The sequence below is a fragment of the Neltuma alba genome, unplaced genomic scaffold (assembly GCF_004799145.2).
Source record: "Neltuma alba isolate B1F8T4 unplaced genomic scaffold, ASM479914v2 tig00010701_pilon, whole genome shotgun sequence".
NCBI classification, from domain to species: Eukaryota; Viridiplantae; Streptophyta; class Magnoliopsida; order Fabales; family Fabaceae; genus Neltuma; species Neltuma alba.
The window spans coordinates 260,844-278,545 of NW_021635537.1; the positions used below are offsets into that span (position 1 = coordinate 260,844).

The 17,702-nt window shown below is 33.2% G+C and overlaps 2 protein-coding genes across 2 annotated transcripts; both read left to right on the plus strand.

Annotated features, from left to right (window-relative positions):
• Positions 1–1,467: 1,467 nt before the first annotated feature.
• Positions 1,468–8,343, plus strand: LOC114758442 (pentatricopeptide repeat-containing protein At1g63080, mitochondrial-like). Its single transcript, XM_028947475.1, has 3 exons — positions 1,468–2,691; positions 3,120–3,346; positions 6,353–8,343. Exons 1-3 carry the CDS (start codon positions 1,468–1,470, stop codon positions 7,998–8,000), a joined length of 3,099 nt encoding a protein of 1,032 aa, XP_028803308.1. The 3' UTR covers positions 8,001–8,343.
• Positions 8,002–16,828, plus strand: LOC114758443 (protein FAR-RED ELONGATED HYPOCOTYL 3-like). The gene is made up of 8 exons (XM_028947476.1): positions 8,002–8,014; positions 11,582–11,745; positions 14,327–14,383; positions 14,604–14,672; positions 14,757–14,819; positions 14,902–14,970; positions 15,054–15,104; positions 15,188–16,828. The coding sequence occupies exons 1-8, from the start codon at positions 8,002–8,004 to the stop codon at positions 15,242–15,244; spliced, it is 543 nt and encodes a 180-aa protein (XP_028803309.1). The 3' UTR covers positions 15,245–16,828.
• Positions 16,829–17,702: the final 874 nt, after the last annotated feature.

The following is a 17,702-nucleotide window of genomic DNA, read 5'->3' on the forward strand; positions in this document are numbered from 1 at the left end:
CTTTTTTAATACCCTTCTCCCTCTTCTACTTGATTATGGTTGAGGGAGTATCCATAAGGGTAATTTAGTGAAAATTGATAAATATGAGAAACGGGTTTATATTTAGAACCAAAACCAACTTAATAATTGGGTCATATATTAAGGACCGGAGGAGTATATAATCTAATGATACGCTAAAAAATTTCATATGTTCATATAATATAAGTCATTTAATTATAATTTATTTAACTTATTTAATGTCACTTTTGATTGAAATTTTAATGTTAGTATAGACACATATATCTCGTGGCCAAAAATTAGAAAAACAAAATAGAGACATGCATGTCAATAGACCCCCCAGCCCTTTTTCTCTTTGAATGAAGTCAAAATGATACAAATAATAATTTTTTTGCCAACGATATAAATAATAAAAATGCCTTGCTTTCCTTGCTTCTTTTAAAAGTGATAAATAAATTAAAAATAATAATTCTCATACATGGATAAGATTAAAATTGAAACCAAATTGGAATATTCTTAAATTAACCTATAATAAATTGAGGTAAAAAAATTAACTTATAAAACCTAGGGTGGCCAAAAAAAAAACTATAAAACTTAGGCTGGCAAAAAAATTACTTAGAATTAAAATAATTTCCTTACTGATTTTTTTTTATTTGCTAAAATGTTATAATTAAGAAAAATTTGTAATATGGTGAAAAACAAAAACAAAATCACTAAGTCAGTAATAAGAGGGCGATAGGATTCTGAATTTTCATACGGCAGAACCTATCCGAAGAAAATTTCGGTGCGTCTCTGGTGGCAGGAACGCCTTCGTCTTCCTCGTTGAATTCTCTTTTTTTGGAGGAAAGACGACAAGCCGTAGCTTGGAGACTGAAACGAAAATAAAGAGACTACAAGCGAAACAAAAAAAATAAAAAACCAACAAGACTACACGGAGACAGCAAGCTCCCAGCTCAGACACCTTGCAGGTCTTCTAGCACCATATTTCCTCGTTGAATTCTTTGTGGAAGGATCTGAATTTCTGAATGCAACAAGATGTCATTTTGCAGACCTCCTTCACGGTACGTCTTCTTCCGATTTCCTTCGTTTTCTGCAGCGTCTACGTTTCCGTTCCTTATTTCTCCCCGGCATGCCTTTACTCTCCATTTCTGTTTCCATTCCAATTGTACCAATCCTCAGAATATTGAAGAGGCTCTTTCTTCTTTTAATCGCCTGCTTCATGTGCGCCCCCCACCTTCTATATTCCAAATCACTAAGATCTTAGGATATGTTGCAAAGTTGAAACATCATCGAACAGTTATCTCCCTTTTCGCACATGTGGAATCTAAGGGATTCACGCCATCTTTGGTTACACTGAGCATTTTAATTAATTGTTACTGCCATTTGGGTCAAATGACTTCTGCTTTCTCTGCCTTAGGCAAGATTCTTAAGATGGGATGTCAGCCAGATACGATTACTTTGAATACGCTAATGAAGGGCCTTTGCATCAATAATGACGTTGGGAGGGCATTAGATTTTCATGATGATCTGACCGCAAAAGGTTTCCAGTTAAATGTTGTTAGCTACAACACAATGATGAATGGACTGTGCAAGACTGGAAAAACAAGGGCTGCAGTTAAATTACTCCAAAACATGGGGAGAGGGCCCGTTAAGCCTAATTTAGTTTCTTATAATACAATTATTGATGGCTTTTGCAGAGAAAGGCTCATAGCTGAAGCCTATGATTTATTTCATGAAATGATTGATCATGGAATATCTCCTAATGTTGTGACCTACAGCTCTCTCATACAAGGTTTTTGTGTCGTGGATAAATGGCCAGAAGCTGCAAGATTGTTTAATCAAATGAGACTTGAAGGCATCAATGCTGATGTGTGTACTTTTAGTATATTGGTCGATGCATTTTGTAAGAAAGGAAGTATGACTAAAGCTGAGGCTATCGTTGCCATGATGTTGAAGAGCCGCAAAAGTCCTGATGTTGTAACTTATAACACTTTAATGAATGGGTACTGTTTGATTAATAATGTTAGAGAGTCAAAAAAACTATTCAACAAGATGGTCAAGAGTGGTTTGACTCCTAGTATTATTAGTTATAACATTTTGATTAATGGACTTTGTAAAATCAAGATGGTGGATGAGGCCATGAATCTCTTTAAAGAATTGCGTTGCAAATGCTTTATTCCTGACATATTCACTTACAACTCCCTTGTCGACGGTTTGTTCAAGACAAGTAGAATCTCTGATGTGCAAGATATTATCCATGAGATGCATGATAGAGGTTGTGCCCCAAATATAGTATTTTATAGTACCTTATTAGATGGATTGTGCAAAAGTCACCATCTTGACCAGGCAATTTCATTATTCAAGCAAATTGTTAACCTAGGAATTCAGCCTGATACTTACACATATACCATACTTATTGATGGTTTGTGCGAGGGTAACAGATTAAACGATGCACGGCAGATTTTCCAACATCTTTTGGTTAATGGTCATCCTTTGAATGTCCAAGCATACAATGCTATGATCAAAGGACTTTGTAAGGAGCATTTGTATGATGAAGCAAAGGCTTTGCTTTATAAAATGCAAGAGAATGGGTGCTCGCCTGATTTTGTAACTTTTGAAACAATTATTATACCTCTTTTGGAAAAAGGTGAGAATGATGAGGCAAAGAATCTGATTGACGAATTGTTCATCAAGGTCTCTTGAAATCATAAAAGAAGGTTAGTCACTCTACTCGAAGATTGCGTTACTTGTGTTCATGATGGAAAAAGTTGACACGCATTTTCATAGAAAAAAATTTGCACTGTTCTTACTGATGTCAACTGCGTATTTTGTTTAGTCATATGTTCATATGTATTTAGTTTTAACTTTCGTTGTAACTGGTCGTTTGTTTAGTTTTTTTGGCTTGACATGTGTTTGATGCAACACGCTCACACACGCTAGCATGTATCACCGAAAGGATGCCTTGAATTCCTGTCATCTCTATAGTATATATCCGTCAGATAGAGCACCAAACATACCTCACTCTAGTAATTCCTCTCCTCTCTTACCTTTAGTTGCTTAGTTTCAGGTATGGAACAGAAATAGAGCATGGCAAATCATTCAATCAACCGCATGGCTGACAGACCAAGCAAGATGCTGAAAGTTCAACCGGTCGAAGATCTCGTTCAAAGACTGATTGCAAGGCAAGCTTGCATGTAAAAAGAATGCCTGATGGAAAATGGGTAGTTCACAGTTTTGTGAAGGGGCATAATCATGAGCTTTTTCCGGCTCAAGCTAAAACTAGCAATGCCTATATGAACTTTTGTGATGTGGTTTCTTCTGATATAATCCATGTTACGAACAAATATAAGTTGCCTCTCTTGCGCTTTTGTTGGAGTAAATCTGCGCTATCGATTTTTACTGCTTGGGCGTGCCTTAATATCAGATGAAAGTTGTAACTTGATCCAGAATATCTGTTGTTTACTACGGATCATGTTAAGAAATGGTAGAAGGGTTTGGTGTTAAAAGATCTTGTAGAGGTGGTTGGTTGTATTGTAGTTCTGATTCTTTAGGCTACATGGTAAGTTGTAATGAGAGTATTGTAGTTTGTCATGAAAATTTTCAAATGTTCTTCATTTTCCATTAGTTCATATTTCATTTATCGTCACTTTCTTTAGCTTCTTTCCTCCCAGTTAAAAGGAGGAATTCCTACATACACTCCTTGCAATTAAGATAAGTAGTCAAAATTTGTGCATTAGCAGACGCATTATACTTTCTGATTTGAGTTTCCTTTAGTTCCTACTCATTTACAGGGAAGGAATGAATGAAGGACAAAAATCAAGGCACGAAATAAATGTAATGGCTTTGATTCAGTTATATAAACTGCATGATGCTATTTATGCTTTATGAATTACATCTCTATGGAGATATTTATTAGGAGATTCAGTTCTATGGCTTCCTTGAGTATCTTTATGAGCTTTACTAATTTTCATAGGATTAAAGATCATATACCCTGCGCACACTTCTCATTTTTTTGCCGGTCTAGCAAATAAAATTGATAACCTTCTTTATAATAGAAGGTACATGTGCTATTGAGCCAAAAAGTTATTAGCAGTCATGGATCAAGTTTTGCAAGGCACAATAAATGAGGTCACATTAGAGTTTCAAAAATCTGTAGTCTATTGGTGGATTAATATTTCAAAAAGATCCTACCTAAATTATATATGGTTACGGTACAAATTTGTTTTTAGAGTTTTCGTCCAGGATCATTAGGCATTTGAAAGGCTTTTTGAGTTCAATATTACTTTGAAAGTTTGAAATCGTAACAATTTTGGTTCCCTATTGTTAAAAAACTAACGTTGACGCTTAAAATAAAAACATTAACCGTTAATGTTTTTAACGGTATGAGACAAAAATTGATACGAAATTAAACCTTCAAGAATAATATTGAGCCTAAAAAAAAATTTCAAACCTTCAAGAATAATATTGAGCCTAAAAAAAAATTTCAAATGTCTGGTGTTTTGGAGTAGAAACTTAGTAGGTGAATTTATAACTTATCTTGTTATATATACTAGGTATTTTTCTAATCATCATTCGCTTGTGTATGTGTGTGAAAAAGACAATTTAAACTAATTCAAGCATTTTATGTTAAATTATTAATAACTCTTAAGTTTTGTGTTATATATTGATAAATTTTCTAATCAATGAAACTTATAATAAACCCATTAATATATTATGCGGATGCATATGATCTTGCAATTAGTTGTTTGATAGAAACACTATTTCCAGCAACTGTCTTATGTTTGTTTTTTTTTTTTTTTTGGACGGTGATGTTGTCTTGCATCTACGATTTGAGAGTATTTGCATCCCTTTGTGCTCACCCAACCAATTCTCCATATTGGTTTAAATTTTAATGGCAAAACAGAATAAAGTTAGATTTTCAGTTAAAAAAAGAAAATATCATTACTATTCTGTAATAATGTGTCACTTTTGTATTTTTCTGGTTCCATAATGTTGTGTTGACTTTTTGCCAGCCATAATGTTGTGTTGATGAAAAATATGAGGTTGATACAACTATTTAAACAAGTTACTGATATCTAATAATTTTCTCCTTTTAAAGAGTTTTTTTTTAACCAGAAATTTTAAAGAGTTATTTTGTTATTTATACTTGACCAGATAAACTATCAACTATACTAACTTGGATCTTTAATATAATATTCGCGTTAACTTATTTAAAAAGATTCAGAAAATTAAAGAAATTATTTTAAAATATTTATATTTATTATTTTTTTAAAACCAAATTTTTTAAATTAGAAACGAATACTACCCTTATCCTTAATATAAGAGCTAATTTGACTTTCAAATTAGTCCTAAATATAAGACTCTAATATTATTTATCTCTCATATTTTGCTATTTTTCTAATGTAGTTATTAGAGTAGTTATACACTACATTAGAGTAGTTATACACATTAAGAGTTTCACCGGTTGGTAACTTTAACTAATACAATAAGTATATTTTAAAAAAGATATTTATTTATAACAAATAACTAACCTAACTAATTTTTTTAATAAACTAGTTTTTATATTAAAAATAGAAAGTAGTATATAATATGTGATCATAAATGTATAATCTAATCTTCACCAAAAATATATATAATCTAATGATACACTAAAATATTTCATATAGATCATATAATATAAGTTATAATTAAATAATTTATCTAACTTATTTAATCTCATTTTTATTGAAATTTTAATGTTAATATAGGCACATAGATCTCGTGGCCAAAAATAAAAAAGTAGAGACATCCATGTCAATGATCCCCACCCCCTTGTCCTTTTTGAATGAAGTCAAATGATACAAATAATAATTTATTTTGACAACGATATAAATAAAATGCCTTGCTTTCCTTGCTTCTTTTAAAAGTGATACATAAATTAAAAATAATAATTCTCATATATGAACATGATTAAATTTGAAACCAAATTGGAATATTCTTAAAATTAACCTATAATAAATTGAGGTAAAAAATTAACTTACAAAACTTAGGTTGGCAAAAAAAACTATAGAACTTAGGCTGGCGAAAAAATTACTTCGAATTAAAATAATTTCCCTACTGATTCTTTTTTTTTTTGGGCATTATTACTGTCACGAAAAGCTAATGCTAAAATGTTATAATTAAGAAAAATTAGTAATATGGCGAAAAACAAAAACAAAATCACAAAATCAGTAATAAGAGGGCGATGGGATTCTGAATTTTCATACAGTAGAACCTATCCGAACAAAATTTCGATGCGTCTCTGGTGGCAAGAACGCCTTAGTCTTCCTCCTTGCATTCTTTGTTGAAGGATCTAACTGAAGATGTCATTTTGCAGAGCTCCTTCACGGTATGTCTTCTGCCGATTTCCTTCGTTTTCTTCCGCGTCTACGTCTACCTTCCTTATTTCTACTTCATATGCCTTAAGCCTCCGCCTCTGTTTACATTCTACAACTCTTCAGAATATTGAAGAGGCTATCTCTGCTTTTAATCGCCTGCTTCATATTCGCACCCCACCCTCTATATTCCAAATTACTAAGATCTTAGGATATGTTGCGAGGTTGAAACAATATCCTACAGCTGTCTCCCTTTTTGCACAAGCGGAATCTAAGGGATTCACGCCATGTTTGGTTACGCTGAACATCTTGATTAATTGTTACTGCCATTTGGGTCAAATGACTTCTGCTTTCTCTGCCTTAGGCAAGATTCTTAAGATGGGCTGTCAGCCAGATACGATTTCTTTGAACACACTGATGAAGGGCCTTTGCATCAATAATGACATTGGAAAGGCCCTAGATTTTCATGATGATTTGATAGCAAAGGGTTTTGAGTTAGGTGTAGTTAGCTATGGCACAATGATAAATGGACTATGTAAGGCCGGCAAAACGAGAGTTGCGGTTAAATTGCTCCAAAAGATGACGAGAGGGCCAGTTAAGCCTGATTTAGTGATGTATAGTATGATTATTGATGGATTTTGCAAGGAGGGACTGATAACTGAAGCCTATGATTTATTTTGTGAAATGATTGATCGTGGAATATCTCCTAATGTCGTGACCTACAACTCTCTCATGCATGGTTTTTGTGTCATGGATAAATGGCCGGAAGCAGTAACATTGTTTAATGAAATGAGACTTAAAGACATCAACCCTGATGTGTGTACTTTTAATATATTGGTCGATGCATTTTGTAAGAAAGGAAGTATGACTAAAGCTGAGGCTATCATTGCCACGATGATGAAGTGCAGTGAAAGACCTAATGATGTTACTTACAACACTTTAATGGATGGGTACTGTTTGATTAATAATGTTTTTGAGTCAAAAAGACTATTCAACAAGATGGTCAAAAGTGGTTTGGCTCCTTGTATTATTAGCTATAACATTTTGATTAATGGACTCTGTAAAATGAAGATGGTTGATGAGGCCATGAATCTCTCTAAAGAAATGTGTCGTAAAAGCCTTATTCCCGACATTGTCACTTACAGCTCCCTTGTTGACGGTTTGTTCAAGTCAGGTAGAATCTCTGATGTGCAAGATATTATTTATGAGATGCATGATAGAGGTTGTGCCCCAAATATAGTATTTTATAGTACCTTGTTGGACGGATTGTGCAAAAGTCACCAGCTTGACCATGCAATTTCATTATTCGGGCAAATTGTTAACCAAGGGATTCGACCTAATACTTACACATATACCATACTTATTGATGGTTTGTGCGAGGGTAACAGATTAAACGATGCATGGCAGATTTTCCAACATCTTTTGGTTAATGGTCATCCTTTGGATGTGCCAGCATATAATGCTATGATCAAAGGACTTTGTAACGAGCATTTGTATGATGAGGCAAAGGCTTTGCTTTATAAAATGCAAGAGAATGGGTGCTCGCCTGATCTTGTAACTTTTGAAACAATTATTATACCTCTTTTGGAAAAAGGTGAAAATGATGAGGCAAAGAATCTGATTGATGAATTGTTCATCAAGGTCTCTTGAAATGATAAAAGAAGGTTAGTGACTCTACTCCAAGATTGCGTTGCTTGTGTTCATGATGGAAAAAGTTGACACGCATTTTCGTAGAAAAAAAAATTTGCACTGTTCTTATTGATGTCAATTGCATATTTTTTTCAGTCATATGTTCATATGTATTTAGTTTTAACTTTTGTTGTAACTGGGCGTTTGTTTTGTTTTTTTAGCTTGACTTGTGTTTGATGCAACATGCTCACACACGCTAGCCTGTATCACCGAAATGATGCCTTGAATTCCTCTCCTCTCTATAGTATATATCCGTCAGATAGAGCACCCAACATACCTCACTCTAGTAATTCCTCTCCTCTCTTGCCTTTAGTTGCTTATTTTCAGGTATGGAACAGAAAGAGAGCATGACAAATCATTCATCGACCGCATGGCTGACAGAACAAGCAAGACGCTGAAAGTTCAACTGGTCGAAGATCTCGTTCAAAGACTGATTGCAAGGCAAGCGTGCATGTAAAAAGAAGGCCTGATGGAAAATGGGTAGTTCACAGTTTTGTGAGGGGCATAATCATGAGCTTTTACCAGCTCAAGCTAAAACTAGGCATGACTATATGAACTTTTGTGATGTGGTTTCTTCTGATATAATCTATGTTACGAACAAATATAAGTTGCCTCTCTTGCGCTTTTGTTGGAGTAAATCTGCAATATCAATTTTTACTGCTTGGGCGTGCCTTAATATCAGATGAAAGTTGTAACTTGATCCAGAATATCTGTTGTTTACTACGGATCATGTTAAGAAATGGTAGAAGGGTTTGGTGTTAAAAGATCTTGTAGAGGTGGTTGGTTGTATTGTAGTTCTGATTCTTTAGGCTACATGGTAAGTTGTAATGAGAGTATTGTAGTTTGTCATGAAAATTTTCAAATGTTCTTCATTTTCCATTAGTTCATATTTCCTTTATCGTCACTTTCTTTAGCTTCTTTCCTGCCAGTTAAAAGGAGGAATTCCTACATATAATCCCTGCAATTAAGATAAGTAGTCAAAATTTGTGCATTAGCAGACGCCATGATACTTTCTGATTTGAGTTTCCTTTAGTTCCTTGCTCATTTACAGGGAAGGAATGAATGAAGGACAAAAATCAAGGCATGATATAAATGTAATGGCTTTGATTCAGTTATATAAACTACATGATGCTATTTATGCTTTGTGAATTACGTCTCTTAAGAGATATTTATTAAGAGATTCAGTTCAATAGCTTCCTTGAGTATCTTTATGAGCTTTACTAATTTTTATAGGATTGAAATCATATGCTCTGCGCACACCTCTCATTTTTGCCACTCGAGCAAATAAAATTCATAACCTTCTTTATAAAAGAAGATACATGTGCTATTGAGCCATAAAGTTATTAGTAGTCATGGATAGGTTTTGCAAGGCACAATAAATCAGGTCACATTAGAGTTCCAAAAATCTGTAGTCTCTTGGTGGATTAATACTTCAAAAAGATCTTGCCTAAATTATATAGAGTTAAGGTGCAAATTTATTTTGAGAGTTTTCACTAAGCATTAGGCATTTGAAAGATTTTTTTTTTCTAGTTCAATATTACTCCAAAAGTTTGAAATCATAACAATTTTGAGTTGTGCTGTTAAAAAAACTACCGTTGATGTTTAAAATAATAACATAGACTGTTAATATTTTTAACGGCATGAAAAAAATTATTAAAATATTTAATCTTCTGGGATAACATTGAACTCAAAAAATTTTAGGTGTCTCGTACTCCTAAATAAAAACTTAGTTAACAAGTTTATACCTTAAACATGTTATATATAGTAGGCGTTTTTCTAATCATCATTCACTTGTGTATATATGTGAAAAAGGCAGTTTAAACTAATTCAAGCATTTTATGTTCAATTATTAATAACTCTAAATTTATATTGTCTACAGATAAATTTTCTAGTCAATGAAGCTTACAATAAACCCACTAATATATTATGTGGATGCATATGATCTTCCTGCTATTAGTTTTGTTTGCAACTTGTCTGCAGTGAACTTAAAATTTTAGAAAATTATTTGTACATGACTCAGAATTTGATGGTGTATACGTACGAAAATAAAATTTAAGAGAGCATATAATTAATGATTAGGAGGGTTTTTTTAATTAGTTTAAAGGCTGAGAATTTTATTTGTATGTTATTTAAAGTTTAACAGAATTTTGTGTGATTCATCTTAAATTTTTTGAAAATTATTTTTGTTATTTTCTCTGAAAATGCTACTTCTTTCCAATTTTATCATTATTAACTATATAATGATAGAGTTTTCAAAACTATTCTGTAGCTTACGTTATAAAAAAAAGGATAAATTTAGAAGAAAAAAAAGTTAACCTTACGAGATTGGCTATTTTGATAGAAACACTGTTTTCAGAAACTATCTTATATGTGTGTGTGTATTTGGACTGTGAAACTGTCTTACATCTGCGGTTAGAGGGCATTTGTATCCCTTTGTACTCACTCACCTAATTGCCCATATTGATTTAAATTTTAATAGCAAAACAGAATAAAGTGTCACTTTTGTATTTTTCTGGTATTTTTCTGGTTCCATGGTGTTGTGTTGATAAAAATATATATATATATATGAGGCTGATACAAGCATTTAAATAAGCTACTGATATCTAATAATTTTCTGAGTTATTTTGTTATTTGTAGTTGACTCTATTGTTATTCATAATAACTTGGATCTTTAATATAATATTCGAGTTAACTTATTTAGAAAGATTAAAAAATTAAATAAATTATTTTAAAAATTTATATTTATTATTTTCTCCAAACTAATTTTCTTAAATTATAAACAAGTACTACATCTGATTGTTAATATAAGACTCCAATCTATTTTATCTATCATATTTATTTATTATTTTCAATATAATTGTTATAGTAGTTGCACATGTTAAAAATTTCACCAATTGGTAGCTTTAACTAATATACTTTATTAGCAAGTTTAAAAAAATAACATCTATTTATTACAAATAACTAACCTAACTAATTTTTTTTAGTAAATTAGCTCTTATATTAAGAATTGAAAGTAGTATATAATATGTGATTGTAAATATATAATTTAATGATACACTCAAATATTTCATATGATGATATAATATAAGTTATTTAATTATAATTTATTTAACTTATTCAATGTCACTTTTGATTGACATTTTAATGTTAGTATGGACACATATATCTGGTGGCCAAAAATTAAAAAAACAAAATAGATGGGTCAATAGACCCCCACCCCCTTTTTCTTTTTGAATGAAGTCAAAATGATACAAATAATACTTTTTTTTTACAACGATATAAATAATGAAAATGCCTTGCTTTCCTTGCTTCTTTTAAAAGTGATAAATAAATTAAAAATAATAATTCTCATATGTAAATATGATTAAAATTGAAACCAAATTGGAAAATTCTTAAAATTAACCTATAATAAATTGAGGTAAAAAATTAACTTATAAATTTAGATGGCAAAAAAAAAAAACTGTAAAACTTAGGCAAGCGAAAAAATTACTTAGAATTAAAATAATTTCCTTACTGATTCTTTTTTTATTTGGCATTATTAGTGTCTCGAAAAGCTAAAACTAAACCTATCCGAAGAAAATTTCGGTGCGTCTCTGGTGGCAAGAAAGCCTTCGTCTTCCTCGTCCAATTCTGCGTTGAATTCTTTGTTGGAGGATCTAAATTTCTGAATGCAACTGAAGATGTCATGTTGCAGAGCTCCGTCACGGTATGTCTTCTGCCGATTTCCTTCGTTTTCTTCCGCGTCTACGTCTCCCTTCCTTATTTCTCCTTCACATGCCCTAACTGCCTGCCTCTGTTTACATTCCAATTCCACAAATCCTCAGAATATTGAAGAGGCTGTCTCTTCTTTTACTCGCCTGCTTCATGTGCGCCCCCCACCCTCTATATTCCAAATCACTAAGATCTTAGGATATGTTGCGAGGTTGAAACATTATGCTACAGCTATCTCCCTTTTTGCCCAAGCGGAATCTAAGGGATTCAAGCCATCTCTGGTTACGCTGAACATCTTGATTAATTGTTACTGCCATTTGTGTCAAATGCCTTCTGCTTTCTCTGCCTTAGGCAAGATTTTTAAGATGGGCTGTCAGCCAGATACGATTACTTTCAATACGCTAATGAAGGGCCTTTGCGTCAATGATGACGTTGGGAGGGCATTAGATTTTCATGATGATCTGACCGCAAAAGGTTTCCAGTTAAATGTTGTTAGCTACAACACACTGATGAATGGACTATGCAAGATTGGAAAAACAAGGGCTGCTGTTAAATTACTCCAAAACATGGGGAGAGGGCCCGTTAAGCCTGATTTAGTTTCTTATAATACAATTATTGATGGCTTTTGCAGAGAAAGGCTCATAGCTGAAGCCTATGATTTATTTCATGAAATGATTGATCATGGAATATCTCCTAATGTTGTGACCTACAACTCTCTCATAAGCGGTTTTTGTGTCCTGGATAAATGGTCAGAAGCAGCAAAATTGGTCAATGAAATGAGACTTAAAGACATTAACCCTGATGTGTGTACTTTTAGTATATTGGTCGATGCATTTTGTAAGAAAGGAAGTATGACTAAAGCTGAGGCTATGGTTGCCGCGATGATGAAGTGCGGTGAAAAACCTAATGATGTTACTTATAGCAGTTTAATGGATGGGTACTGTTTGATTAATAATGTTTTTGAGTCAAAAAGACTATTCAATAAGATGGTCAAAAGTGGTTTGGCTCCTTGTGTTATTAGCTATACCATTTTAATTAATGGACTCTGTAAAATAAAGATGGTTGATGAGGCCATGAATCTTTTTAAAGAAATGCGTCGTAAAAGCTTTATTCCCAACGTTGTCACTTACAGCTCCCTTGTTGACGGTTTGTTCAAGTCAGGTAGAATCTTTGATGTGCAAGATATTATTTATGAGATGCATGATGGAGGTTGTGCCCCAAATATAGTATTTTATAATACCTTGTTAGATGGATTGTGCAAAAGTCACCATCTTGACCAGGCAATTTCATTATTCAGGCAAATTGTTAAACAAGGAATTCGGCCTAATACTTACACATATACCATACTTATTGATGGTTTGTGCGAGGGTAACAGATTAAATGATGCACGGCAGATTTTCCAACATCTTTTGGTTAATGGTCATCCTTTGAATGTGCCAGCATATAATGCTATGATCAAAGGACTTTGTAAAGAGCATTTGTATGATGAAGCGAAGGCTTTGCTTTATAAAATGCAAGAGAATGGGTGCTCGCCCGATTTTGTAACTTTTGAAACAATTATTATACCTCTTTTGGAAAAAGGTGAGAATGATGAGGCAAAGAATCTGATTGACGAATTGTTCATCAAGGTCTCTTGAAATGATAAAGGAAGGTTAGTCACTCTACTCCAAGATGGTGTTACTTGTATTCATGATGGAAAAAGTTGACAAGCATTTTGTAAAATGAAGATGGTTGATGAGGCCATTAATCTCTTTAAAGAAATGCGCTGCAAATACTTTATTCCCGACATTGTCACTTACAACTCCCTTGTCAATGGTTTGTTCAAGTCAGGTAGAATCTCTAATGTGCAAGATATTATTTATGAGATGCAGGATAGAGGTTGTGCCCCAAACATAGTATTTTATAGTGTTCAAGAAGATTCAAGTTGAGGTTATTGGTGCAGTTGCTTGTCATCCTAAAGCTGAAAGACAGGATGATGCAGGCATTACTTACAAGGTTCATGATATGGAAAAGAATCAAGACTTCATTGTTGTGTGGAATGAAATTAAATCTGAAGTGTCATGCATATGTCGGTTATTTGAATATAGAGGTTTTCTTTGTCGGCATGCATTGATTGTTCTTCAATATTCTGGCCTTTCGGTAATCCCATCCCGATATATCTTGAAACGGTGGACAAGAGATGCTAAAGATGGAGAAATTGGAGAAGAATCTGAACATGTACTAGCTAGGGTACAACGATACAATGATCTATGTCAGCAAGCAATGAAGTTGGGTGAAGAGGGATCTCTATCTCAAGGCAGTTACAGTATTGCATTCCATGCATTACGTGAAGCATACAAAAGTTGTGTGACTGTGAACAATTCTAGCAAGAGTCCTGCCGAAGTTGTCATGTCAGCTAGTCACAGTCAGTTCTCTGCTGAAGAAGATACCCAGAGTAGAAATATCGCAAGACAAAGAGAAGAATCCAACTAAAAAGAAAAAGGTTCTTTTTTTTTTTTGGGTCTTTTGTTTGCTTCAGATCACATATACATATCTCTGTTGTATTGAGTTTATATCATGACCTCTTTGAATTGCAGCTGAACTCGGATTCTGAAGTCATGACAGTGGGTGCACAAGATAACATGCAGCAAATGGTTAGTCCTCCTATGCTTGTTAATCTCTAAAATTGTTCAATTTTATATTTCAAGGTGGGGTGTGTGTAGAAGAAAGTCAGGCTACGCGGGGGAATATTTATTTAAGGCGAACAAAAATAGAAATATTGAAGTTTAAAATAGAAGCTCTATCTTAGTTAAAAGGATGTATTTGTCTGCTTAGTTTGAAGTGTCTTCAGTTAATTGGAAATTTGTTTTGTAGGACAAATTCAACGCAAGGGCAGTAACCCTTGATGGTTACTATGGCTCTCAACAGAGCGTTCAGGGGATGGTAAGCGTATGATACTCTTCAGTTTACCTTTGGTGGTTTCACATTAGTACCTGGACTAATGTATTTGTTTGTTTGATTATTCAGTTGAACTTGATGGGACCAACACGTGATAGTTATTATGGGAATCAACAGACAATTCAGGGGCTGGTGCGTCTTTGAAATTGTGATTAATTATGGAAAGTATTTAGCGCAAGTGCAAAATTTTAGAAACTCTGTTGTTTGAATACAGGGACAGTTAAGTTCCATACCAACAAGCCAGGATGGTTACTATGGTGCTCATCAAAGCATGCCTGGTCTGGTAAGGTTTGCTTGCGCTGAACATGAATTTCCTGCCATTGTAATATTTTTGCTGAACTTCATAAATTGTTCCAAAATTTGCAGGCACAGCTTGATTTTTTCCGGGCATCGACAAATTTCACTTATGGCATTCGGGTGAGTTTGGTAAATTAAGTTACTTCCTAGATAGTATTCACTTCCAGACTAACACTATCATGATGGCTCGCTCCTTGTGGCAGGATGATCCAAATGTAAGACCGACACAATTGCATGAGGACCCATCAAGACATGCATGAGTATATGTAGCATGATACAGAATATCTGTTGTTTATTATAGATCTTGTTAATAAATGGTTAAAGGGTGTAGTGATAAAGATATGGTAGAGGTGGTTGGTTGTATTGTGGTTCTGATTCTTTAGGCGGCATGTTAAATTGTAATCAGTATTGTCGTTTGTCATAAAATTTTTTAAATGTTCTTCATTTTCCACTGATTCATATTTAGTTTATCATCACTTTCTTTAGCTTCTTTTCTCCAAGATAACTAGTCAAAATTTGTGCGTTAGCGTTTAGTGGATGCCCGAATGGTTACTGATTTGAGTTTCCCTTTTTAATGATGAATTTATTTCCAATTTTCTCTTCAAAAATAGGTAAAATTACAAGATTGCCTATATTTAGATAGAAACACTATTTTTAGAAATTGCTGTATCATTTCGTACTCTCACCAATTGCCCATATTGACTAAAATTTTAATAGTATAACAGAATATTTTTGTTCCCATAAAAATTATTTGTAGGTTGATACAAGTATTTAAATAATAAGTTGATATCTAACAATTTTCTCCTTTCAAAGAGTTAATTTGTTATTTGTTCTTGATTACTGCAAAAGTAAATTATTAACTATAGTACTGCATTTTGATTTTTTATACCCAATTATAGTATTTTGATTGCCGAAAAAAATTTCGGTTATAATAAAGAAACCGAAATACATATATAATATATTTTTATTATAATAAATGTGTATATGAGTGTCTGTGAGCTTAAACGATGGGTTAAAATATATTTATATTTAATTATAATAAATCATATTGAATAATTAAATATCATTAATTTGTGGTTCTAATTGTAATTTATTATGTTTTTCTTATTTAAAATAACCTTTTTGGTTATTAATGGAATTGAAGCATCTTAGTTAATTCGATTTTGGTTAATGTGATTAATTGGTTTCAATTCAATATTTAACTTTTGTTGTAACTGGGCGTTTGTTTTGTTTTTTTAGCTTGACTTGTGTTTGATGCAACATGCTCACACACGGTAGCCTGTATCACCGAAATGATGCCTTGAATTCCTCTCCTCTCTATAGTATATATCCGTCAGATACAGCACCCAACATACCTCACTCTAGTAATTCCTCTCCTCTCTTGCCTTTAGTTGCTTATTTTCAGGTGTCGAACAGAAAGAGAGCATGACAAATCATTCCATCGACCGCATGGCTGACAGAACAAGCAAGACGCTGAAAGTTCAACTGGTCGAAGATCTCGTTCAAAGACTGATTGCAAGGCAAGCGTGCATGTAAAAAGAAGGCGTGATGGAAAATGGGTAGTTCACAGTTTTGTGAGGGGGCATAATCATGAGCTTTTACCAGCTCAAGCTGAAACTAGGCATGACTATATGAACTTTTGTGATGTGGTTTCTTCTGATATAATCTATGTTACGAACAAATATAAGTTGCCTCTCTTGCGCTTTTGTTGGACTAAATCTGCACTATCAATTTTTACTGCTTGGGCGTGCCTCAATATCAGATGAAAGTTGTAACTTGATCCAGAATATCTGTTGTTCATTACGGATCATCTTAATAAATGGTAGAAGGGTTTGGTGTTAAAAGATCTTGTAGAGGTAGTTGGTTGTATTGTAGTTCTGATTCTTTAGGCTGCATGTTAAGTTGTAACGAGAGTATTGTAGTTTGTCATGAAAATTTTCAAATGTTCTTCATTTTCCATTAGTTCATGTTTCATTTATCGTCACTTTCTTTGGCTTCTTTCCTCCCAGTTAAAAGGAGGAATTCCTACATATACTCCCTGCAATTAAGATAAGTAGTCAAAATTTGTGCATTAGCAGATGCCATGATACTTTCTGATTTGAGGTTCCTTTAGTTCCTTGCTCTTTTACAGAGAAGGAATGAATGAAGGACAAAAATCAAGGCATGATATAAATGTAATGGCTTTGATTCAGTTATATAAACTACATGATGCTATTTATGCTTTGTGAATTACGTCTCTTAAGAGATATTTATTAAGAGATTCAGTTCAATAGCTTCCTTGAGTATCTTTATGAGCTTTACTAATTTTTATAGGATTGAAAATCATATGCTCTGCGCACACCTCTCATTTTTGCCACTCGAGCAAATAAAATTCATAACCTTCTTTATAAAAGAAGATACATGTGCTATTGAGCCATAAAGTTATTAGTAGTCATGGATAGGTTTTGCAAGGCACAATAAATCAGGTCACATTAGAGTTCCAAAAATCTGTAGTCTCTTGGTGGATTAATACTTCAAAAAGATCTTACCTAAATTATATAGGGTTAAGGTGCAAATTTGTTTTGAAAGTTTTCACTTAGAAGCATTAGGCATTTGAAAGATTTTTTTCTAGTTCAATATTACTCCAAAAGTTTGAAATCATAACAATTTTGAGTTGTGCTGTTAAAAAAACTACCGTTGACGCTTAAAATAATAACATAGACTGTTAATATTTTTAAC